The sequence below is a fragment of the Pollicipes pollicipes genome, unplaced genomic scaffold (assembly GCF_011947565.3).
Source record: "Pollicipes pollicipes isolate AB1234 unplaced genomic scaffold, Ppol_2.1 Scaffold_1600;HRSCAF=1878_pilon_pilon_pilon, whole genome shotgun sequence".
NCBI lineage: Eukaryota > Metazoa > Arthropoda > Thecostraca > Pollicipedomorpha > Pollicipedidae > Pollicipes > Pollicipes pollicipes.
The window spans coordinates 22243344-22270094 of record NW_023595962.1 but is presented as its reverse complement, the minus strand read 5'-3'; the positions used below and the strand labels follow the sequence as shown (position 1 = coordinate 22270094).

The 26751-nt window shown below is 48.1% G+C and overlaps 1 protein-coding gene across 1 annotated transcript; it reads right to left on the bottom strand.

The window, feature by feature from the left end:
• Positions 1 to 1788: 1788 nt before the first annotated feature.
• Positions 1789 to 26159, bottom strand: LOC119114610 (cadherin-6). The gene is made up of 11 exons (XM_037238678.1): positions 26050 to 26159; positions 17973 to 18071; positions 17306 to 17445; positions 16941 to 16991; positions 13471 to 13612; positions 10877 to 11058; positions 8869 to 8982; positions 5248 to 5335; positions 4953 to 5065; positions 3152 to 3236; positions 1789 to 1835 (listed from the first exon to the last, which is right to left on the bottom strand). The coding sequence occupies exons 1-11, from the start codon at positions 26105 to 26107 to the stop codon at positions 1789 to 1791; spliced, it is 1119 nt and encodes a 372-aa protein (XP_037094573.1). The 5' UTR covers positions 26108 to 26159.
• Between the last annotated feature and the right edge of the window lie 592 nt (positions 26160 to 26751).

The following is a 26751-nucleotide window of genomic DNA, read 5'->3' as shown; positions in this document are numbered from 1 at the left end:
AAACTCTTTATGATGCCGAGTCGCTGCCTGAGGACCATGCCAAAAAATTGCTGTAGTAGCGGACGGCGTGGGGGGCGGGGGGGGGGCAGACCAGAAAAGTGGGGGGGGGGCCCAGTTAAGACTCCTGGCCCCTACCTTAAAATGTGGGAGGGGGCTATGGCAACCTTACCTCTCGCCCCCTTCGCTCTTACACCCATGGCAGATGGTCAATGAAGTGACAGCACGCGTGAGTTTTGGGCGTGATGAATGTCTGGTTGACCTTAAATAGTCTGTACGGAATAGTCTGCACAAGTTCGCAGCCTCGAAGCCCAGACATTAGATAGTCTTAAGATTTAAAAGGGCAGTGCTGCCAGCTGCACTAAATGATCTTCAAAATGGTTCAAAGTACTCACCATGCAGTAGTGATGAATCCGCTACGGGAACTGGCTTTTGCTGCCAGTGAGGTGAGTTAACTGCTTTTCAAGTAGGACCCCAGAAACCCACGCACACGCGCTACCAACTCGCACTTGCCACACGTGTCAGCAGCTCGCTACTTGCCACGTGCTCAACCAGTTCGCCAACCGCCACGTGCACCGCCAGCTCATCACTGGGGGGGGGGGGGGGGCGCCAACCATATGCTTAGGGTCGTCGGTCCTACATCACGGGGAAACGATCATTCAGTCGGTTTAAATTTGAGCACCTTGCTGCATTTTCGGCTGTAAAGCTTATAACCGATAGCAATTTTAGAGTTTACAATGGTACGGCTGGATGCGCTGAGAAAGTGCTGTTCAGCAGAACAAGTATGGTGCCTTTTTTAGGGCTCGCTAGATGGAAAAATATCCTTTACACGTAGTGTAACTGCTACATATTATGCAACTCGTATGGTTGTGCTCGTGGCACAGCGGAAATAATCATCTAAAAGAGAGCAAGGCGAAACTTCCTCAAACGTTTCCTTGCTTGCACGCCGGCTTTATCGTGTTTTAATCCGCTGCATTTCTTTTAAAACGCATCAGGAAAGAGTGGATCTTTTTGAACACGCTAAGCGCAAACTATTTTCACCATTCACGTTTGGCTATTGCGGGCAGCTCACACACATTTTAGCCAACAGGTCTTAGGCGGGTTTTACAACTTATAACTTGAAAACATATTTCTTTAAAAAATTATGTCTTCTCTAGAGGTCAAAATTCATTATCACTAACAGTGATTACTGCAGCACACGAAGGAAGAGTGATCTTATAACATATACAATATCTATAAAGTAGGTTTTGTAAAAAGCTGTGAAAATCATAACAAAATATTTGGGATGCGTACTCAAAGACTATGTAATAAGCGTGACCGAATTCCCGCCATGGCACTACTAACATCGACCTTATCTTTGGAAAGGGGCATTTAATATTGGTGGATAAATGGTGTTTTGTATTGCCGCCCAGTTCGTAGCAATGCTTACGCAACTGACCGCAGCACACCATTTTCTGACGACAAACATGAAAAGCGTCTGTTATCCTGTGCAAGTTATATTCACGGTATAAATTCAAAAACCATCTTACCTACAAGCTGTCATCATATCACATAAAAGACATTAAAACATACAAACAATATATATATATATGTATAGATATATGTGCATACATACATCTATATATATATATATATATATATATATATATATATATATATATCAAATTGCAACTTAATTTGTAACTTAGCAGTTCATGTTATTAACGTTAGCACCAAAGACGCCTCTTGTCATTAGAAGCCGTCTTAAATACAGCATGTCATCAAATCATAACAGCTTGTACAAGTTCCTGGTCAGCTGCATTGCTTGGCACGACTGAAATGGAAGGAGCAGCTGGCAACTGGCCAACGAAAGCCAACTAGGCCGGGGGCGGACGCGTCGGAACATTGTGCGCCAAGTAAAATCCCCGCATTACTGTCTGGCGAAAAAGCGGAGCCAGTTTATTCGTTGAACCGAAGGGCGCGACTTGAGTGGATGGTTCAGGGCACACGCAACAAGCTATACCTAGCGGGTGCTCCGAGAACAAAGCCATCCATGAAAACGTTTGGTATGCACTAATAAAAAACTGCATTCTTCAACAGGCTACAAAAGGCGAAAGGAAAAGGCGAACACAAAATCATTTCTGAAATAGTGGCCTGAGTTGTCTCAACAGGGCTCAAAAGCGACCGAAAATTTCAGTAACAAAAGCTGTTGTTCTCTTTTGGCCCGAATAGCCTTGTTTACGAGTGTGACGCCGAAAAATGAGTGTAATGTTACGTTACCGGACTCACGCGGAGCTTCTACGTACGCATTCATGCACTTAACGGGACCTAACCGCCAAACCAAACAGATGCATTTTCTGACCCACATGATGCTTCGAATTACTTGCCAAGTCGCTCACATCAGTGCCACGACTGGTTCGGTTGTCAGAACCTTTGAGCGACTGTGCATGACATGCTCTTCGTGTGATTGCATCGTCTGAATGCCACGAATTTACACATTGTTACACCTACGGGCATTTACGGGCATTTCCATATCGGGCATTTCCATATTAAAGAGTTGGTTGCCACACAGATTGCAACACGGCTCACCAGCAACCAGAATTTGTTTTCAACTATTTATGGACACAACTGACAGTGCAGATCACTAACGTCACCAGCCCCTCTCAATTCAAGCCCCGCGGAAGTTGCCAAACAAACGTTTCCTCCGACAGAAATTGGGCCTGAATTTTCGCCTTCACGAACCTGCATTCTAACCCTGCGCTGCCGACGCGACTCAGTGTCCAGCGTACCTGTCATCGTTGTTATATCCTGGCTCGGTGTCCAGCGTACCTGTCATCGTTGTTACATCCTGGCTCGGTGTCCAGCGTACCTGTCATCGTTGTTACATCCTGGCTCGGTGTCCAGCGTACCTGTCATCGTTGTTATAACCGCTCGCTGTCCGGCGTACCTGTCATCGTTGTTATAACCGCTCGCTGTCCGGCGTACCTGTCATCGTTGTTATAACCGCTCGCTGTCCGGCGTACCTGTCATCGTTGTTATAACCGCTCGCTGTCCGGCGTACCTGTCATCGTTGCTATAACCGCTCGCTGTCCGGCGTACCTGGCGTCGTTGTTATAACCGCTCGCTGTCCGGCGTACCTGTCATCGTTGTTATAACCGCTCGCTGTCCGGCGTACCTGGCGTCGTTGTTATCTCCTGAGCCGGCAGCCGCACCACCAAGGCCGCCCGACTGTAGAAGCCTTCCCCTCCCACCTCGGTCGCCTGCCGAAGGCACCGTCCGTCAGTCACTCACATATCGGTTTTGGTATCCACGATTTGCGCACGCCACATTTCAAAGAATATCTACATTGCGAGACATCCACCTCCTAACGATAGCCAACGGTGTGTATGCGGCTCCGTGGCTCGCATCAGGAAGGCAACACAAGACACAGCAGGGCAGACAAGACACAGAGCATCAAGACACAGCAGGACAGACAAGGCACAGCAGGACAGACAAGGCACAGCAGAACAGACAAGGCACGGCAGGACAGACAAGGCACAGTAGGACAGACAAGGCACAGCAGAACAGACAAGGCACAGCAGGACAGACAAGGCACAGCAGAACAGACAAGGCACAGAAGAACATCAAGACACAGCAGGACAGACAAGGCACAGCAGGACAGACAAGGCACAGAAGAACAGACAAGGCACAGCAGGACAGACAAGGCACAGCAGGACAGACAAGGCACAGCAGGACAGACAAGGCACAGCAGAACAGACAAGGCACAGAAGAACACTAAAGACACAGCAGGACAGACAAGGCACAGAAGAACAGACAAGGCACAGCAGAGCATCAAGACACAGCAGAACAGACAGGGCGCAGCAGCACAGACAATGCATAACAGAACACGCTACGTTGTGAATCATACTGTGACCTTCTGCTTCGGCCTCTCACGTGCACCAACGGTGACAAGGCCTTAGCAGCGTGACGGCGGTGGGAGACCTTAGCAGCGTGACAGACATTTCACGCTAAGATTATGAAAACAGGAAGCTCTTTGGAACCAAGTCCAGATAGAAGAAAAGTTGGGAAAGCCGGAGCCAGGGCGATGTAACGCCATCACATCTCTCTAAATTACGATTATTATATTCCGGAAACGTTTTTATCGTCGTGCTGCACTTGGTTGGCGTTAAAGGTCAGCGATACTTGATGAATTTACGTGGGCTTAAATTCGCAGACCTAAACTGATAAATCCGTGCACGGTGACGAAATACAAGCAGTGCCTTAGTAAAATTAAACGACTACTCTCACCGACCTGACGACAAACTATCAGTTTCGAGTGCTGTCTCTTCTAGCTATTGTACATTTCGAATTTGGTAACACTTAGCCGCCGTCTAATATGCTGGCATGGAAGCGTCTCCAGCAAGAGCAATACCCGCGGGGCATTTCGACTGCTCCACCCAATCGGCCACAGCGTGCACAGGTCACATCCTGAGGGTCGTCACCGGGTCACATCCTGAGGGTCGTCGCGGGTCACATGCTGAGGGTCGTCGCCGGGTCACATCCTGAGGGTCGTCGCCGGGTCACATCCTGAGGGTCGTCACCGGGTCACATCCTGAGGGTCGTCACCGGGTCACATCCTGAGGGTCGTCGCCGGGTCACATACTGAGGGTCGTCGCCGGGTCACATCCTGAGAGCCGTTGCCGGGTCACATCCTCTGGGTCGTCACCGGGTCGCATCCTGAGGGTCGTCACCGGGTCACATCCTGAGGGTCCGTCGCCGGGTCACATCCTCTGGGTCGTCGCCAGCACACCGCTGCCACGGCGCATCCACCGCCGGCTCGCTCTTACCGAATCGCATCACCGCCCAGCGCCTTACGAAGCAACATCGCAGGGGAGATTCTGTCTTTCTAGACGCGATATGTTTGCGCGACAAAGTTGCGGCACACGTGCATGCGTAGGTGAATTGGCTGGAGCTGGGCGCTGACTACATTCCGTTACCTGCAGCAGAAATGTGATGGCCGTGGCGGTGCTATTGAGGTGATGCTTAAGCGACTGGGTTAGGCTGAACTCGGCGGTATCCGGATTCAGCGTGAAGAAGCTGTCCCAGCCGGCTGAAACAATCGAACATGACGCAGCCGGTGATTCATGGTGATGTGCACTAACCCTATCCCGCTTCTTTCGCCTAATCCTCGGCGTATCCTCGGCTCTACGTTGGGATGCACTGAAGGTGATCTAGTTCATCTTGAAGAAATAACCTTGAACGGTCAGGAAAGGGTTTCCAAGAGAAGCCTACCTCCCGAAGGATCTTGCATTGTGTATTTCAGAGTGTGGGGCGCGTCCGGATCGGTCGCGTGAATGGTGACGTTCAACGGCCCCAGCGCCTGCAACAAAGACACGCGCTGAGATGTTGGAAAGACCTGTTGCGCAAAGCAGTCAACCTTTTAAGATGATATTGCTTAGATAATCACATACCAAAAAACTCTAAAGTACCTAACTAGCAAAACTGGGGCAAATAGGATATGTTTCACACATGAAGTTATCGTAAAAACGAAAAGATATGATGAAACAGGCTCACTTGTAACTGTTGGCACGCTTCTAAACAGAAAAAACTGCTCTAGACACTACAAATTCTCTCTTTAGGAAATATGCTCGTCGATGCATCATTATATGATTACGTCATTGTACATTGCACAGCATCGATTGAGAGCCAGTTGACGGCGGTACATAAATCTAAATATCGTGTTCACGAGTGCCACATATGTATAACAAGACCATTATACGTTTATCGGCCTTGATCGCTGCATGGCTTGCGAAATGTCAGGATTTGAATACTACTGTTATTAGCGATACTACTACTATTAGCGATTCTAGTTGAGCCTAGGTACCTAGTTCATCATAAAATGTATATATCAATATATATATATATATATATATATATATATATATATATATATATATATATATATATTATAATAAATCATGCATATATATATCATATAATATATCAGATATATAAATATAAATATATATATATATATATATATATATATATAATATCATATGTCAATATGTAAGTACATTAGATATTCTAGACGACTAATCAATAGGACACGTCTCTGTGGTTTTTGGGTTGGCGTTCTTTACGCAAAGGGTTATAGTTAAATGATATGGTATTCAATATTGTCAAGTGGGGAGATGAAAGCCGCCCTAAAAGTTGCATTTATGACACCACAGAAAACCGTAAAAGCGAAAAACCGACAAAAACACCATAACACGCAAAGCGTTCATAACGCCATTACGTGGGCTCGCATCGTTGATTTTGCAGTAAATCCCAGTGTCTTTTCTGTTGTTTTTTTTAGCATTGAACTGTATTGTGGGTTACACCAGTATATAATTATCGTCCTCAGGTAGGCACGTCCGAATTGACCTCAGGTCAGCTATTGAACGTCACCTGGAGGGTCATCGACTAAATTTAAGAGATCACCTCGGATATTGCTGGAGATCTTCGGCAGACCGAGCGCAGAGTGCGGCGTCCAAGGGCACGGGCATCCTAACTACCTCCTGTCAACGACACGAGGTGAACGTAGCTACCGCAGGACAACAACAACACGAATACAGAGCCGTTGAAGTACATGACGGCCTACGAAGTCTATGGACTGCTTCCATGGAAAACAGCTAGAACATCATGGCGGGGCAAGTTGCACTTTGTTTTAATAAAATCCAAATACAAACCAAATCTATCTAAACTATCATGCTGCCAACCCAAACAATCTGCTGGCTGACAACCTGGTGAGCGACACATGCCACGGCGGCCCCCCGTTTGTGGCGCTGTGGTAAGTCAAGCGTTGAGTGCTGCTATTTAAGAAGTTGCCAGAGGCGATGTTGCGCAGGACGCGAAGTACCTCGCACGAAATATGCATCAGACCTGGGCCTGAGCCGCTTAAGAATAAGCACATTTCAAAAGCATGGAGCGAGCCCACACAAACGAAAACGTACCATACCAAACGGAATTCATGCGACTTTAAACCCATTCGAGTGTACTCCCATTCTTCTATGGTATCAGCCCGCGCCTCGCCGAGGGAGTTGACTTTCCCCTAGGGCTTTTCGGGCACAGGTCAAAAACGAACGCTCGCAGCGACATTTAATTCCAGTGCCATGCAGTCTTTTCATTTCGTGTCTTTGCGCAAATATCGAGTTTTTATGTCCTAAGATCAGTGAACTTTGACCACACGTAACTTTTGTGTAGTTTATTTGTCATTTTTCAAGCATGCTATGGTAATAGGACGTATAGTGCCCAGAGTTAATCTTTTTATGATTTTTCGGAAAAACCGAAGTCAGTGATCTTAAGTCGGGCCAATTTCTGGCTTTTTGGTAAATAATGCAAGTTTGCACGGATGCTTGAGTAGTTTCAGTTCTACTTTATGAGGAAAACACTATTAACTTACATGCCAGCCATCATATGACCGCGGCGCACGTGACTTTGTCCCTGGTCATGACCTATCTATGAGTACTTTCTGAAAAGCAGTGCTGAGCTCAAAATATGCAGATTCGTAATTTTTGATGCAGAATTCGAATTATCTACAGAAAACATTTTGTTATATCCTTTTTATGCATAACAAGGTCACAATGTGTCACGCGAGGACATGCAAGGTCACATTAAGTCATAAAAGATCAAGGCCTATCTTTCCAGTAGGGGAGAGGCTATATGAACGAGTGCGATGTTTGTATCCTCCTTATCGTATTTTTGAAGCTGATGACGCATAATTTCATGTACCAACGTACATGTTCTCAGCTTGTTACAAATACATTGCCTAGAGTCGAAGGGACTATGCATAATGTAAACGGCAGCTATGTGATCTCGAGTACCTGAAGATCTGTAATATATTATTTCTGAGCACAGCAAAACACAAAATGTTGCACTGGTCACATGGTCAGACGTGCTCTTTCATGGTCTGGCAAGCCCTTTAAATGGTGTCTTAAATGGTTTCTTTACCTTTGAACTTTTATATTTAACTGGTTTTATCTTTAGAAACCTTTAAATGGTTTCTTAACCTTTAAATGGTTTCTCACACGGCGTTCGAAGGTCGGAGATCCCAGTGGAGAAGTTAACTCCCCTTGGCTGGGCGCCATTGTCTCAGACCCCCGGGCGCGAGCGGATAGTCTGTCACTCACTCGATCCTACATCCTTGTCATTCGCTCGATCCTACATCCTTGTCATTCGCTCGATCCTACATCCTTGTCACTCACTTGATCCTACATCCTTGTCATTCGCTCGATCCTACATCCTTGTCATTCACTCGGTCCTACATCCTTGTCATTAGACGAATCGTTCAGTTGAGCCTGGCACGCTGAGGCTGTCCGTTTTTTAGTAATTAACCCATCTTATCACCCTCGGTCCTTGTTTTGCCTTCTTGACCAATGAGCTTCCCCCATGTTTATCATAGAAAACACACTCCTGTTCTAACATCACGCTTCACGGCTAATGCCGTGAAAACCACGTTGTATTCTTTACAGGCCACCTAATTCATCACTTGTAAACACTGGTCATCTGCCCTCGTACACACTTTTTAAGATGCGTGCATGATAGTTATTGACGCACTTCCAGACCGCTGATGTTCGTAGGATCGGTTCGGCACGGTTTGCTTCATAAAAAACAACCGTAAAACGCGGGTAACTGAACGCGTCGTTAAGGCCTAATGACGAAATGATGCACACTGGCATTAACCAACAGAAAAAACGGTTTCAGGTCTGCCACAAATGTCCAGATAGTGACAGATAAAGGCCTTTACTTCATGTGTGTACACCTGATTGTGTACATCAATCAGGTACACTGTGTACATCATCTGTGTACACTTTGATTGTCATCCGCATTGGTCGCACATGTCATATCAACCAACCAACCAACTAAACCAACCTCCGGGTCGACCACCTCAGTGCTGTAGCTCATCTCATCAAAGTCAGGCTGCTTGTTATCGATGTCGTCAACCACCACCTTGATGGTGGCCGTGTCAGAGCGGCCATCGGGATCCTGAGGGACAAAACACGGTGTTAACAGACGTGGAGCAGCGTATGTGTCTCTTCCTGAGTAAGACAGCGTAGCATGATTTCCGACCGTTTTTTGTTGTTTTTTTCATTGCGGTGATTTGACCCCCATCCCCGCGTAAGCTTTTGAGAGCTCTCAAGGCCTTGTTATTGTTTTGCAATAGCCTTTGAATTTTATTAACAATTTTAAAGACTCTGTTCCACCAAAGATAGAAGTACCCCGACAAGTCTAAGATAACTGTTTCATCTAAATGAAATATGCATGTAATTTGTTCAGCGTAACTGCGAGGAGCCTTGTACATAAACAAGGACAGTACGTATGACCTTTTTCGTTGAATAACTGGGAAGAAAAAAGAGATGCACTGATATTTCGGCTGCAAGACGTAGTCGAGACAAATATGAGCAGTAATTCAAAACTGCCTGCTGGTTCTACCAGATTTTCAAACTTGTTTCCGAAACAAGGAGCCACAGTCTCAACAGATACCAGCACTCCGGAGATTTGACAGGGGAAACGCCAGCTATTGGCAGCAGCTGCCACCAGCCTCTCTCTTTGAGACGGCGCGCGGACTAGCTCAAAGCGAGCCGAGCACCTTATGTAAAAGGGTGCCAAAGTCTTAACACAGCGTGACGTTTACGGCAGCTTAGCATACGTCGCAAATATTAACTTGTCACAGTGTTGGGCCTATCCAACACCTCGGGCTCCTCTTAGAAAAGTCCGTGCGCGTAGAGCCAGAGCCGGCGCCAGAGCCAGACCCAGAACCAGAGCCGGCACCAGGGCCAGAGTCGGCTTCAGAGCCAGAGCCAGAGCCAAAAGCCGGCACCGGGGCCAGGGCAGGCATCAGAGCCAGAGCCGGCGCCAGGGTTAGGGCCAGAGTCGGTGCCAGAGCCAGAGCCATAGCCGGCACCAGGGCCAGATCCGGCGTCAGAGCCGGAGTCGGTGTCAGGGCCAGAGCCGGCACCAAAGCTTTCAAACGTCGACTGACCAGTATTCTGTTATTCGTCTCATTTTGGCATCATTAGAACGCCCAAAGGCCTGTGTTCGCTCACAGAGATAACATGTAAACCTCTCCCCCCCCCCCCCCCCACTGTGTTTTTTTCATATTCGCCGTGCGAGTTAAATAAGCCGGAGAAAAAGCCACGTGGAAAAAGGCATCGGATAGCTCTTACCGAACTCCATCAGACAGGTATGGCGGAACAATGTTAAATGTGATTTGGTCACATGTGAAAAGGAACAGGTCATTAGAGCCAAAAGGGGTCTATTAAGCAACACTTAGTAGACCACTTGCATTATCTTATAAACTACGCAAGCTATAGCAAACAGAAGAGGGCGTTAAACTACATTCTCAACAACGCTTTTCAGGCAGGCACTACTGGGCGTTGCAAGGTATGACCTGTATTATGTCAAATCAGGTCAAAGGACTAAATGTTGTTGCGCTGGCCCGTCCAGCTAAACTACAAACAAAACCAGCAGCATCGCTGTGGAAATTAGGGTAAGGAAGGTTTTCAAAGCTGCAAAATATAGGCCGTCAAGGTTGAAATCGCGTGAGCTTTAGAAATTCGAATCCTGTTACAAATATCAAAGCTTGATCTAGCTTGACTACGTCAGGTCTGGCAACAGCTTAAAAGCAAACAAAACAAAAGAAATGCATTTCAGAGTGACAAAAGTCATAACAAGCCGCCTAGAAACCTCTTGGGAACGCATTTGATGACAGACGTAAGCGTTAGTTGTCACTCTAGAGCGAAATGTCTGGGACACAACATCTAGGAAAGATGCCATAGATAACGAACCGCCAAAGATTATGTCACTTTGCATGAAGAGCAAGCTTTTTCGATGCGTGTATGATGTTCCTATCACCGCAAAAAAAACCGATGGGCCTTACCTTTGCCGTGACGGCCAGATTGTACAACTTGATTTTGCTCCAGTCCAGCGGCTTTTTCAGAACCAGCTGGGCGGTGTAAGTTGGCTCGACATCCGACGTTTTGACGGGATCTGAGAGGCCAAAAGTGTCGTCCTCGTCCAAGGAAAACGAGACGGCATAGTTCTGAGGTTCGGCGTCGGCGTCTGCGAATGTCGCCCAGCTCAGATGAGAACACAGGAACGCAGGTGAGCGAGACGGCGTAGTTATAAAATTCGGCGTCCGCGTCTGCAAATGTCGCCCAGCTCAGATGACAACACAGGAACGTAGGTGAACGAGACGGCGTAGTTACAAAATTCGGCGTCCGCGTCTGCAAATGTCGCCCAGCTCAGATGAGAGCACAGGAACGCAGGAGAACGAGACGGCGTAGTTATAAAATTCGGCATCCGCGTCTGCAAATGTCGCCCAGCTCAGATGAGAACACAGGAACGCAGGTGAGCGAGACGGCGTAGTTATAAAATTCGGCGTCCGCGTCTGCAAATGTCGCCAAGCTCAGATGAGAACACAGGAACGCAAGAGAACGAGACGGCGTAGTTCTGAGGCCCGGCGTCCGCGTCTGCGAATGTCGCCCAGCTCAAATGAGAACACAGGAACGCAAGAGAACGAGACGGCGTGGTTCTGAGACCCGGCGTCCGCGTCTGCGAATGTCGCCCAGCTCAGATGAGAACACAGGAACGCAGGAAAAGGAATCCTCAGAAGTTTTTTTTTTGTTGCTAACCTGATCGCGCAGCCTTGGGGTCGCTTCCGCAATTCCAACATGCGACTCAGTAGGAAAGGGTTGGCCGGGACCTGTGTCTTCATAGCTTCAGGGCTGTTATCAGCCGATTGCGCTGGCTTCCAAGGCGATCGTAAGCGTTTTATGCATATTCTATCTATTTTTGCCGTACACGAACACGCACACGAAACCTTTTTATCTGAGGAAATAAGCTGTGTGAAGCTAGGAACAGCAGCTCAGATAAAAGCGGGGTGGACGAAGTACTCGGGCAACACAGGTAAGATATGGGTCGATCAGCGGGCTTTGCTGATACAACTTCCAGCGCGTGTTAAAGAGTTCTTCATCCCTTTGAAACGATCTCTCTGGTAGCCGTAAGTCACCATTTCCTTTTTAATATAGGCACATACTGGCAGTGTACACAATGTCCATGATCATAATACATGAAGATGTTTGTGTAACACACACACAGAGACATACATATATATATATATATATATATATATATATATATATATATATATATATATATTTGTATATACATATATCATGTAAGTTAAGCAAATGTAATGCAATTACGTAATGTATGGTAATTGCTCCATGCGACATCAATATTACAAGTTGTAATTTTGCGTAATTTTGTGAGGCATATGATTTGCACGTGGACTGACTTGTCCAACGATGTATAACTTGTGCTCGGTTGTGTTATGAAGCTGAAGAAAATGTTTGAAGGTGAAACCCTTCATTATGTCACGCTAGTTGATAAACACTTTTGCACACTATGGTTCTATCACCCAAGGCAGATAGACAATGGCACTTGCTATATCTCATTTTGAAAGTCTTTCTATGGTGCAACTTGCATGAATCAAGCATACAGCATAGCAACTTTTGTAAACTCCGCCCACATCTTTGCTCGATTTAAATGAATTCAAGCATTTTTTGCGAAGAATCTGCTTGCTCAGGCAGCATTACTACAACTATTCGTTTTGGGATGCCCCACACAAGGTTTCTGGCCTGAATGGTTGAACCAATCACTATCTATTCTTGTGTATATATGCATATATATATATATATATATATATATATATATATATATATGTATACATATACATATCTATTTCTTGCTCACACATGTGGTGCTCTACTCCCTTGTTTCTTTGCAACTGCTACTTAATGCCTGGGCATGCGTCTCACCAAAGAAAACCACTTACGCTTACGAATGCCTAGCATGTACAAGCTCTGGCAAGATTGTTGGTGCCTATTTTTGTCATAGGTTGCAAATTTTCTGAACATTTTTCTTAAACGTCGAATTTGTGCTTGAAAAATGTATATTTTGCTATGAGAAATTGAATTATACGGTTATCTGAGCATCATCTTCGATTAACGACAATAACCTGCAATATTCTTTTTTAAGAGACTGGCTAATGGTTGAACAATTGGTGCATATCCATAACTAGCAGGCCATGCAATACCTTCTATTTAAAATCAGTATCTTGTTCCCATGGATTTTTTGTACACTTTGTTCCGAATATGATCAGATGTTTTTTATAAGGAATTACTGAGCTGTTGAACAATTAAACCCCCTAACTGAAAAGTTAAAAAACTCACGTAACATGCTTAAAACTGTCATGCCAAAGATCACATCGATGCTACACAATAATATGCTTCACTTAAAACCAAATCTATAACACTCAGGCTGTTCCAGTAACTCACAACGTTGATGGCCACCGTTCTGGCGAAAATAATTGTCATGGACGGGAGTTGATCGCACGGCATAAATTCCACTATGTTGGCGACGGCGGTTGCTGCGGATGGTCGGTGTGAGGGCTCACAGCAGCATCCGTACCTGAGGCGAATATTGCTGAGTTCGGCAGAGCCAGGCCCTTTGGAAACATCTCCGGTACATGCACGGTATACGTCGGAAGGCTGAACTTAGGTGTTGCTGTGTTGGCGTCTTTGACGTAGGCGGTAAACTCGAAGCTGCCGGTCTGCAATTAGGAAACAAACGTCCACGCTGCGGTCTTTAACAGGATAGGCAGAAATACAAGCATCGCTGCCGATCTGTAATACGAAAGCAGCCAAAGCAAAATCCCAAAATCCAAACAAATCGCTCGTCTGAATATTACAATTCCTGGTCGTAAAATGCTACCACTCAGAGCCCAAGCCCTCGTTTGATGCATCATCCATCAAAACTGGTCAGTTCTAGTCCGGAATCTCATCGAGCGTTATTAGCATTGGCAGGAATTTCAAGGAAAATCCGTTTCCTGAATATAAGATTAAGCCGAATTGTGGCCTCTGAAGATACTAGGCACGACCCGACAGCATAATCAAAAGCTGCGAAGTATGATGGATTAAGAAGGGGGCGAGCATTTTTCATTTATGGCGTCATCGATGTAAGAACTTAAACTTAACAGAATATTTCGCATACATGACGACGTCTATGCATCTGAATGCTCAAAAGAAAAGCGATGTCATATCATCACAATTATCACCTGCTTGACTACTGCGACATAACTGAATGAAGATAGATAATATGAGCAAGTCGCATGTTGTAAACAACAAAGTGCAAATATCTCGACTGTACAGGTGGATGCCCAAGCAAATATATGTAGTGGCAGGGCATTTGGACTCCCGACATTTTTTGTCCTTCTCACAGCTTTCGGTTTTTGCAGCGTAATGGTTTGCTAAACCCCGCGCACTCGTGGTCTCTGTGGCGCTGCTAGGAACGTTGTAGATTATAGCAACTGAAGCAAATGGTAACTTGACGTCTAACTTCCTTTTCCCCTCCAGTTGACTGATAACTAAGTCCTGATGTTCCAGAGCGTCGGTTATGCTTAGCGCGAGTCGTGATGTGTGCGTTGTAAAACCACACTGTTCTCAACTTGGCCAGTTTATGAAATTCATTCGAACTCACTAATGAAATAAAAACGAAGCGGTACCCGTAAATCGTTTCCCACTTTTCCCTTCATTTCATAAAGTGTAGCGAAATGTTATATCACGCCCACAAGTTAAGGCAAAAGGCATACGTTTCATTCGATAAAAGCATATCTTACTAGGGCCGTGCTAATTTTCCAGGTTCTTAGTCGCAGTGACATGGCTGCCTTCCATCTTCGGTCTGTCAGAAAATACAACAGCACCGTCGGCCCTGGGAATCTATCTCACGAGCAGTGTGGAGTAAACTAAAGTCTCATGTGAAGTTTCAATGTTTAAGGAATTTGAGTCTTTCGGTTATCATCTGAATGAGCTCAATCCTCAATTCCACGCCTCTCAGGTCGCCGTTACCAGCGCCGTAACTTCGCCCGATGCAGCCAGCCGTCTCACTTGCCAGTTTGTCGAGCCCGTGGGCATGGTACGGTATCAGTTGCGTCAAAAAAGCAAATAAAAAAGAAGCAAATCGAAAAGAAGTAAACCCGAGTCATGTGAGGTGGCACCTGAGCTCTAGTGATCCTGGGAAGGGACCGACCTCACTACGCACGCCCGACGACCCGTCCGAACAGCGCCAGCGCGGTCCCTGACCCCACCCGACCGGACATGACGGCAGGTCATGACCCGGCCATCCGCGGCGCTCCTCAGTTGCCACCTGGCCCTCTATGACGCCCCTCAGTTACCACCTAGCCCTCTGTGACGCTCCTCAGTTACCACCTAGCCCTCTGTGACGCTCCTCAGTTACCACCTGGAAGTCTGCGGCGCTCCTTAGTTCCCACCTGGCCCTCTGTGGCGCTCCTCAGTTACCCCCTGGCCTTCTGTGGCGCCCCTTAGTTCCCACCTGGTCCTTCACACCGCTCCTCAGTTCCTACCTGGCCCTCTGTGACGCTCCTCAGTTCCCACCTGGTCCTTCTGTGGCTCCCCTCAGTTCCCACCTGGTCCTTCACAGCGCTCCTCAGCTTCCACCTGGCCCTCTGTGACGCTCCTCAGTTACCACCTGGCCCTCTGTGACGCTTCTCAGTTCCCACCTGGTTCTTCTGTGGCTCCCCCCAGTTCCCACCTGGTCCTTCACAGCGCTCCTCAGTTCCTACCTGGCCCCCTGTGGTGCTCCTCAGTTCCCACCTGGTCCTTCGTGGCGCTCCTGGCCATCGAAGCCTGCCCACTTGCCAGCCCCGTTTGAACCAATGCAACGCCACCGCCCCTCCCCCCCCCCCCCCCCCCAGCCCCAACTCCGCCGGCGCAGCTGCCGGTCCACAGATTAAGCCCGTGTAGTTCTCCTTATGCCAAGGGCAATAAGTGAGGCACCCTCGTGGTGGGTTAAGACGCCTCATTGGAACCATTCTAAATGTCCATCGAGGGTAGCTGGACTCTTTGGACTTCTGAGCTTTTTACACTGAGATTTTGAACCTATGTACCACGTTTCTCTCATGACTTTACTGAGACCCTTACGCGATAGCGTAAGACCCCCACATGACAGCGTAAGGCTCGCACACGGCAGCGTAAAACTCAAACATGACAGCGTAAGGCTCGCACACGGCAGCGTAAAACTCAAACATGACAGCGTAAGGCTCGCACACGGCAGCGTAAAACTTAAACATGACAGCGTAAGGCTCGCACACGGCAGCGTAGAACTCAAACATGACAGCGTAAGGCTCGCACACGGCAGCGTAAAACTCAAACATGACAGCGTGAGACACACATGACAGGGCGAGACACATGCAAGCTATGTGGGCCTCTTGGGGCAGTCCGACTTTTGAAGGGTGAGACATTGCTCCAGAAGCTACACAGTCAAAGGGATGGCGCGACCCCGCAGAGTTAAGCGATAGGGATAGGAAGCGTCGATATTAAGGGATAGGAAGCGTCAAAAGTTTACTTAAATTGTCTCTTGTATATTCCCAAAGTCATAAGGGTCCCAGGAGCTGCAGTTCCTGGGAGGACTATGGGATCTCGTAGATAGTTAACGCTCCCTATGACTGCCTGGACCTGGAACGACTTGGAAACATTTTTCTCAGTGCAAATGCGATTTTCTGCAGAATATTGCCGCCCAACCTTCGGGGGACGCTCCATGACGGTGTGCAATGGCTGGGAGCTGCTAATATCCTAGTTTTATATTTTTCGTAACTAATCAACGTATTATGGTGCTGACAATGTGCTTTATGCTCATCACAACTTTCATAGGTACTCATGGATATTCTTTGATGTTGAATCGATCAATAATTGTAGATTTTTAGTTTTATTCAGCCTTTTCTCCAACAGGACAGGTAGTCAGATTCGACAAGCTTAAGATAACCCTTACGGTGAACGACAGCACCCATGATAGACAGAAGTGTTATGTGTGTGTATCCACATTTCAACCAGGATCGTGTCACCCGCATTCGAGAAGATACTTACGTCTTTGCCGCACTCCATCTGGCACGTCCCGGTCATAGAATTGATGTTTGCCTGAAAAGCGATGTGCATTGTATAAGCTGTTCATTTCGCGCAAAACAGACGCACTCGTACGTGAGTGGTGAAAGCATAACGGCTAAAATTCGGGTGAATCAAAGTTTTGGGAAGTTGGTAGCGCTGAACATTTTCAATTTCCACAACAGATCCAAAATTGTTTCCAATGCAGCGGACTCATGACGATCACTGACGCGGATGGCCACGGTTCAGCCCGAACGCTCGTTACAATTACGCTGGAGCCCGGGAGGCTATGCGCCCTAATCCAAGACAAGTCAGCCCGAACAACGAGAGGTGGTGTCGCGTTGCCTTACCGAATGATTGTAGTCTCTCACGCCGTCCATACTAGGCAGCGTGCTGAACACGATCTGATGGCTTGTCTCGTTCAGCGTCGCATCCACATACTGGCTGGCGTCGAACTGGTCATCTGTTTCATTGCCCACGAACGTGATGCCTGAATGTGAGGCAGATTTGCGTGTCATTGATTGCAAGGTCTGGTGCGCGCAGAAGTACATTTAGACGCTTCCCAACTGCACTGACAGTGACAGAGATCCCATCATATGGGACAACTGGCCAATGTAGCCAAATCACGGCTAACAGTTACCGACGCAACCTGAGGAGCAGATCTTAAGCGCGCAAGGACCGTCCCAGACTCGTTCACTGACTGAGCACCGCTTTACACAAAAGACCTGAGGGGTACCGGTAGTGAGTGGTTAACGCATCTGCGTTAACCACTGCGCGTCTGGGAAACCGGATGTACGGGGTTCGATTCCCCGCGGTGCCGGCCCTTCCTGCCAGGGTGGGAGGCGGCAGGCGATACCACATAGCCTCAGCAGCTGAGTGCATCGTGCCCCAGTGACACATACATGCACACACACACACACACGGACAGCACATCTGGGCCTGAGTGTCCTCGATTGCTGAGAGAATTGGGCACAGATGGCTGCCTGCGTCCAGGGAGCGGCGCGGCAAATCTCTTACTGGTAACGCCGGCTGCAGGCACCTCTCTCATAGTCCCGTTCTTGTCTTCTGCCCAGTTGTTGACTATCACTGTTGTTATGTCGGGACACGCTGCATATCCTGTCGCAGATGTTAATGTCATTCAACGAGGATGATATATGGGCTACAGACGCAGTGGTGTAAACAAACAGCAACGGTGATGGCTACATCAATGTCCAATAGCATACCAGAAATGTTCACCATTGGATGCTGTCGGCGAATGACTACAGGGTATGTTATATGTTGTTAAGAGCACTTGCGAAGAAATTTATTGATATAGATCAGATTGTACTGTTAGCCTAGTTCCCCGTAGACTAGTAAGTAAAAATGAGATAAAAATGCGTTGTTTTTCGGCTCCATGCCTGAACCGAAACGAATATCAGTAGTGACTAATAATATTACTATCTGATAGCTACTGATATCAGGCTACTGATATTTGTTTCAATAAGGGAATGTAACCGAAAATCAGCACATTTGTCTCTCCTTTCTCCTGTTTATTCTAAGAAGAATAAGGGTAGCAGTGTCAAAACTTATTGATTACTAATAGTTAACAACTACAAGTTATTTAATTAGTATCTCCAAGCTATTTGCTTTCCAATGTCTCTTCTTAAAAGGTTGTCACATATATAAAAGGGATAGTTTGTCATATTGTTTGATATAACGAACATTTTTTCACCTTTGCTTTTTATAGTCCGTGCTCATCGGATTAACAAAACGCCTCCACGACGATCTCTAAACACGAACGCACTTTTCCAACTTCCAGAATGACCCAAACCTGTTTGCAAATGATGCGTTCAGCTGCTGTGGGCGGAGAGAAGAAAGCCTTAACTCCATCTCTCAGACCACACAAATTGTGCTGGAGGTACCAATCTAAATGTATGATTGTTCCCAACAGTACGCAACAACGGAGGCGCGTGCCGAGCACATTTCTACTATCTTTATTTGAACTTTAAGAGTTGGGATTCAAGGTGAAGCATCCTTTGGAACCATGAAAAATTGCAATATGTCTCTGAAAGGGCACTTGCAGATAGGTTGAGCGTGTTGTTTGAGGTCTTGACCTTTTGGCCTCTAAAATACGAAATGATTTTTTTTAGTATTGACTGCCACTCAAGTTTACTCCAGGAGGCGCCACGTGGTTAGAGAAGCGGTAGAACATAAGGACCTTCCGCATTCCTCGCTTCACCCGGACGTACAATAATACCCAAGCAAAATTATCAAGCTCCTAATTGAACAGCACACTACACACTTGCAAGCCAAGCATTTTTCATCATTACAGATGTGCTTAATTCCACGCTTTGCATCGCATTGATTAACAACACGGGTAGACATGCAGCCATGTTCTCTGTAACTCAGCCATTGGTAATCCATTTGCTCCGTGACCCATCCTTTGTTCAGCCACTTTGTTCTATTATTCCGCCATTGGCCAGTCATTTGTTCGATGATTAAGTCATTGGCAAGCCACTGGTTATGTGACTCTGTCATGGACAAGCCATTTGTTTTGTAACTAAGACTTCAGTCGGCCATTTTTGTCATTTGGCCATTGGTCAGCCATTCGCTCACATCGATATAGGTCTGTTTATAATCCGTCAGCACCTTCTCACCGCTAGACAATCCGCTCGCCGTTAGGTACCTGCTAGCAGTAGCGCAGGCAGGGGAGGGACGCAGGGAGCAGGTGCCCCCCCCCCCTTAGCTTCCGAGGGGCCCTTCGAGGGCCTCGGAGCCTACAATAAAGTGCTAAATTAAGCTCCCGTGGGGCCTGAAAAGCCAGCTGGAGGTCTCATTTATGGGCTGCGGCCCACAAGACCGGGCACTCCAATGAAAGGCAAAGAGCCCTGCGCACTGATCAGGGACCCACTGCGTCGATAACGGCCTATATTTCGGTCAGACACCACCAGTGACGCACAGTTGGCTCTGTGGCGGCATGGACCTAAGGGCTCATTTCCCAAGCAGGGACACAGTCGGAACCAGCAATTTAAATTGTTTGGGGCCCCACAGCACCTACAAGCGGTTCTGTGTTGTCCAGGAGCCCGAGTCGGCCAGAGGTAGTGTTCGAGGAGGCCCAAAAGGCCTAGAGGGCCCACCGGGTCCGACGAGCAAGGGCCCAATTGGAGGGTCTAAGGATATGAAGGGCTGGTCGAAGTCTTGTTCCGGGGCCCCAGCCTGCGAAGATGGACTTCGAAATAACGGTCAGAGGACCCTTAACGCCGATCGGAGAACCTCTGAGACAATACGAGCCTATACATCTGCCATGTATCACCGCACCACACAGTCGGCCCTGTGTCGATATGGAACAGAGGACCCACTTCCCAATCAGCTATAAAGCCGCAGCCAGTGGTTTACACTGGTGGGGGCTTTGTATCTGCCAAGGACCCATAGCGCCTAACATAGGGCCCTGTGCTCGACCAAGGGAAGCGTTCGATGAGGCCTGAAGGGGATCCCGGGCGGCCCACCGGAACCGACGATCAAAAGCCCACTTGGAGAGAATAAGGGCCCGAAAGACTGGCTGTAGGTTACGTTAAAAAATCGCGGCCCGTAGGGTCGTGAGCTGCAATATCATTCGGAGGTCCCCTTGCACCGTTTGACGAACCCCTGAGACAGTGCGGGGTGTCTAACTCGGTCAGAGACCCCGCACACCGAACAGCCGGCTCCATGTCCGTCTGAGCCCTTGAGACCCCTTATCCAAGCAGAAGCGAAGCCAGGGTCCGCGATTTGCAATGTTCGGGGCCTCTGACGCAACGAGGTGCTCCTGTGTCGGTTAGCGGTCACGGCGTCCAACAGGGATACTGTGATGGCAAGTGGCCCCGAGTCGGGGCGGCGTTTGAGAGGCCCGAAGAGGGGCCGGAGGGCCTATCGAGACCAATGACTGAGGGCCCAATGAGATGGCTGAGGGTCTGAAGGGCTCACTGTAGGTCACATTAAGAATCCCCACCCATAGGGCCATAATCTCAAACGCCAGTAAGATTATCTCTTGCACCCATAGGGACCCCTGAGACCGAGCGTTTCTTTATTTCGCCCAGAGATCACGAACAACGAACAGTCGGCTCCGTGTTGGTCTGAGCTTTAGGGGCCCATTGCCCAAGCAGGGACAAGGCCGGGCCCGCGATTTACATTGGTCGAGCTCCGTTCAGGGGCCAACAGTGCCTGATAGGGCATTGTGTCAACAAGGGGCCTTGATTGGATCGGGGGAAGATACGCTCACCGGGGACGGGGGCCCGAGTGGCAGAGGGCCTCTTGCGTTGGTCGGGGTCCTCTGACAACTGAAGGACACGTGAGAGCTTATGATGAGCGCTCACGTTGAGGTAAAAGAAGAGTCCTGTGCCAGTCAGGGCCCGCAGTATTGAGCAGTGGGCCAAACCCACTCTAACATGGGCCCGTTAAGCCCATTGGGAGTCTATGTGCCAACTATTTGACCACTTGCAGCGAGCAGGGATGTTGTGGCGTTAACGCCGGTTCATTCATCGAACAGGGGTCAACTGTGCGGGTCAGAAGTCATGCCACATCAGGGAGCGGACCAATGTGATATGATATATTCCGCCAAGGACCTCCGGACCGGCCAGGGGACTCCTCCCCGTGTCGCCCAAATGACGGCCGGAAAACACATCGCAGTGGGATAGAATGACCCTTCAGGCCTTGACCAGGAACAGCAATATGCCTCGTAATGTTGTGCTCCAGGGGTCTCTTTACGGGAAAGAAATACAGGTTTAATTAGTGTTGAATGGAGCGGGTCAAAATGAGCTCCCAACACAAAAACCATCCCATTTGTGCCTGAGAACATACATTATTTTGCAGCATCGACTAGTGAAACAAATGCCATCAAAGGGTTTGAGCCTGAGCGCTGAGTGCCGATAGCGTAGTGGTCAACACTTCTGCGTCGACCACCGCGTGTCTGGAAACCACATGTACGGGGTTCGATTCTCCACGACGTCCGCCCTTCCCACCAGGGTGAGAGGCTAGTGGCGCCATATAGCCCCAGCAGCTGAGGGCGTCGTAAGGCGTCAGTGCAACGCCCATAATCTGGGGGAGCAAGGATAGCGATGGCATGGGTCGCAGTTTTCGCAAAACCGAACGGCTTTGGCCGCTGCAAGTAACGCCAGGCGGCGGGCGCCGAGCACGCAGCAATGATTATCCTAAAATAATGTTTTTCAATGTCTTTTAAAATAAATTCGTGCAGTTCAAAGAATGCACTGGGCAGTCTTTCTCCACAACTTTGGGGTTCTTCTCTGGACAGATTAACAATTACAGCAACACGGAAAACAGAGGTCTGACCCTACTGTTCCAGTTCCAGCACCGGGCTCCACCCTACTTCGCGGTGCTGTAAGGAGCAGTACGTTATTGTCATCAATCTAAAATCGCGGAAATGAAATATGCGCCGGGAACATTCCTAAATGTACGATTTAGTGTTCAAAAGCATTCAAAGGTTCTTGTTTCAGATGCGCCACAATTTTCATGCAACTGTTGGCTACGGCCTAGTGTTACCTTGGGACCGACGCTGCGCAGGCTCAGGTTAGGCGTAGCCTCTGCAACGTCTGGCGTAGAGCTTTTTTACTAAGATGTGCGAGCGCGCAACTCAAAACTGCGTTGCATAATTCGTACCACTTATCAGTCCTGACTGAATGCTGGACATATCCAGACAAATATGACTTTGCCATGTTAATAATAATTGTTGACCCATTTTGATCTTCAATCTACACCAACGCTGCCAACGCTGCAAACACACGTTCGCTGCGTTCTGTGACTCCGATGCAGCCCCCCGACTTAGCCTACCTTGACGCACAGGCTCAACGGCATCCGCCTATCTGAACTTAGACTTGTGGCATACGTGCTGCCTGCGTCATTCGGATTACATGATAGGCCAGATCGATAGACGGTATCGCAGACAAGACACGGTATCGAATCAAACCGGGTACGGATAGTTCCGCTTGGGAACCATTACCCAAGGGAATGTTTCACTCGCCTGGAGATGACCTTTCATGACAGCAACCGATAAAGGTCACTTCCATTACTGGCGTTTGCGCCTCAGCTCACGGATGGGCACATAACAAAATTCTGACAGTTGTATTCGACATATTTCTCTATTATTCTACAGTGCTTACGAGGCTTCAGGACCTGACACTAAGTTGGCGAGATTCTTCGTAACAGTCAAACACTGAACGTCCTGCAAACTAAAAAGGAGGGCACGCTTTGGGATACAGCCGATTGGAGACACTAACGCGTATTTTCTTCCGTATGTCAGATTTGAACGCACATGTCATGAGCCGTTAAATAAGATACGCCATGGCTGTTTTAAGTTGCTTGCTAGGGCTCGCGGCTTCTGGCAGACAAACTATTTCCACTCGGACATCAGGCAGGGAGCTTTTTTCGGGCACGTGCTAGGTCGGTACCTTCTCATCGCTAGGCCCCATTTCAGCTTGAGCTCACAACTTATCCGTAAATCATGACAGACTAAATGCAATAAAAATAGTCCGACTGTTCGTTGTCAAAAAACTCCAACAAGGGTCAGTTCGGCCTGTCCGGTTATCTCGTAACGCCAAAGGGTCGCACAAATCGCTACGGTTGGAAACATTATTACATAACAACTTACAGGAACAAAGAATGGCAGGTCGCAAATGGAACAGGATAAATATCGCGCTATGAATATGACGCGGTAAAAAGGTGGTCTAGGTCGAGCATAAGGTTAAACGAGAGCATGGCATGTTACGTACCTTGCGTTACTTCCATGTTTTCCCTTCAGAAAGCAATTTCGCTGTCTGCACCATTTTGTGCGCTTGAATATTGTCCTTGTACATCAATAATATCCCCAAATATAAAAATCGTTGACACCAATGAGAAAAGAGGCGGTGTTTGGAAAAGTGCTTCAGCAAGCCGAAAACTAAAAGTGACATGCTGCTGGGGGAGGGGGAGAGGGTGTCAGCCCATCATTCGACGATGGTTCATTGTTAATATTTATATCATTTTTGTTGTTGTTAATGCTAGTTGCCATTAATTATGTAACAGATCTGTTCTAGAATCGTTGCCAATTATTTCAAACCAGTCCGGACGTACTCCTCAGGAAATGCTTCCCCAGCTTCTGTAAAACCACTGGCAATGGCCTCATCACGAGGGACTTCGAGACGAAGCGCTCCGGGAATGGATTCCGTTTTAACGGCCCTGGATATATATATATATATATATATATATATATATATATATATATATATATATATGTGTGTGTGTGTGTGTGTGTGTGTGTGTGTGTGTGTGTGTGTGTGTGTGTGTGTTTAACAACTGGTGTAAAATGGCACTGCCTTTCCAGGCAAGCACCTTTTTTACCTTGGACCGATTACCTGCTTGAAGTCAAACGTGAAGAGTTTCGTGTATCATAGTCATGTTCTCCCTATCCGTTACGTACCGTAACTTTGTATCGTTACCGTTTGATACCGTTAGTTGACGTATCTCATAACACCGGGCATGCCACCGATAAGAAGTGCATAATTCTCCCGGGACGCACCGTGGGTGCTCCCGTGAACAACACATTCGCTCGCGTTATTCCCAACCTGTAAGAACAGCGCAACATGAATGAAAGCGCTCGATTTGTAGGAAACAACTGAATGCGATACGACACTCACGACGTTAAGCTACCCACCCGTTTGTTCCTGGCGCTAGTTTCGCTGGGGAGCCTAACTGAACCCGAGTAAAAAGGCACAGCCTTTTCACCAGACCCTGGCTCAAAATGTTCTTACGCGGACAGCTACCTACACTGGAAGACCCATGAGGTCAGGTGTTCTGGGGTGGGCGAAACCTGAGACCTCCCTTACTGATGTCAAGTTGTGAAAACTCGAGTTTTCACAAGTTGACAGGTTGAAACAAGTTGTTGCCAACAAGTTGAGAAATAAAAATCAACATTTGCAGGCTGCTGAGAGGCTGCAAAATGCTCAACTTATGTGCCTATTGTGCGATCTAACTTATTTCAACCTGAGCTGCATCGCACACATGTTTAGCGGGCAGTGAAAAACAGTTTGTCGTTAGCAACATGGATGGTACAATTCATGGCCAAGTAATCGAATGATATGCATTTGAACTAGTATCCCAATGTACCACGGAGTATACTGCGGTCAATTACCAAGTACCATTTCTTCCAGCATCAAGCCCTTTGTTGGACAAGGACTTACGTGACACGTGACTTACGCAGACGCAGACGTGACTTACGCGATTTACGTTCATCTGAACCCGCGCGCCGGGCACTCTTTTGCAGCCAGGCACAAGGTCATCTTTGTGGGATCTTGCTATGGTCATGTTTAACCCCCCCCCCCAAAAAAAGAGAAAACGCGAAGGAACTGATTCTGGTCACCTTCGAGTGCCCGTCACAACTGTCTGATAGAACAGATATAAATCATGTTTAATTATCATAAAAAGCCAAAAAGTGTTATCTCACCATTAAGAGGTACGATTCACGGGTTATCGACAAATCTGAATTTGTGATGCTGGTTACCAAATCATGGCACGTAGTACTTGCTATTTATGCTGGCCATCTGGGATTCGGTATAGCGGGTCTACAGCGGAGAGAGTAGCGTCATTCAAAGTCAACGCGAAGTAGGCCGGAGTGCCCCCCATCTTAAACGCCTCAGTACAGTTGCCACACACGCGCGCGCGCGCGCACGCACACACGCACACACGCACGCACGCACGCACACACACACACACACACACACACACACACACACACACACACACACACACACACACACGCACACATGCATGAAAACACACATACAAGCACATACATACATACACACAGACAGACACACACACACACACACACACACACACACACACACACACACACACACACACACACACACACACACACACACACACCACACACACACACACACACACACACACACACACACACATACACAAGCACATACACAAACACATGCATGAAAACACACATACAAGCACATACATACACACAGACACACACACACACACACACACACACACACACACACACACACACACACACACACACACACACACACACACACACACACACACACACACAGGCCGCCGCACTCACCGTAGCCGAGGCATGCTGCCAGCAGTACGCAGAGCACACCGGCGCGCCCTCCGGCCATCCTGAGGCCTGCTCTGCCCTGCCCTGATCTGACCTGACCCGGCTTGACGTGACCTCAGGTGACCGGCGTACCAGTGCCACTGGCCGTGCGCGCCGACTCTGCAGACCGTGATGGCCGGAGGCGCGCGGCGCTCTCCTGTGACGAACGCCAAGGGCGCCAGATCAGATAAGATAGTGGTGCCAGGCGGGCGGATAGCACGAGCCGCTCTGACGGATCGGGGGAGAACGGTAGCAGCTGCTTTGCTTCGGCCGGCGTGAATCATGCCATTAGCGCTGGAGGGCTGTATGAGGAGGATCTTAGTAATCATGTCCTCAAACGTTGAGAGACGCCGCTGCCACAGCAGCAAACTTGGAGTGTCCGTGTTAGGTGTGTGGGGGGGGGGGGGGGGGGGGTCGCTCGGCCTAGACAAGACGTCAGCGCGCGTCCTCGTGGTCCGATGACGTGGCCGAGGGCGGACGCTGACACTGAAGATAACGGAGCCATTGCCAGGGCAGGGCAGTCTGCGCAGTCTGGCGACGCTATTGCCATGGATGGTAGCTGTTGCAGAGGCTGATATCATGATTAATCAGCGAAGTATTTGCCAACAATTCTCACTTGCAAACGGATTTTTGATTAGATGTTTAGTATTCACTTGTTACGTCTGG

Excerpts from the sequence above, each read along its gene's own strand:
- LOC119114610 (XM_037238678.1), bottom strand. The coding sequence starts at position 26,107 with ATGGCCGGAGGGCGCGCCGGTGTGCTCTGCGTACTGCTGGCAGCATGC. Across the intron at positions 11,059-13,470 it reads CTCAGCAATATTCGCCTCAG|ACGCCGACGCCGAACCTCAG; the intron begins GTACGGATGCTG and ends CGACATTCGCAG. Across the intron at positions 1,836-3,151 it reads GGAGATAACAACGACGCCAG|TTGCCAGCTGCTCCTTCCAT; the intron begins GTACGCCGGACA and ends TTCGTTGGCCAG.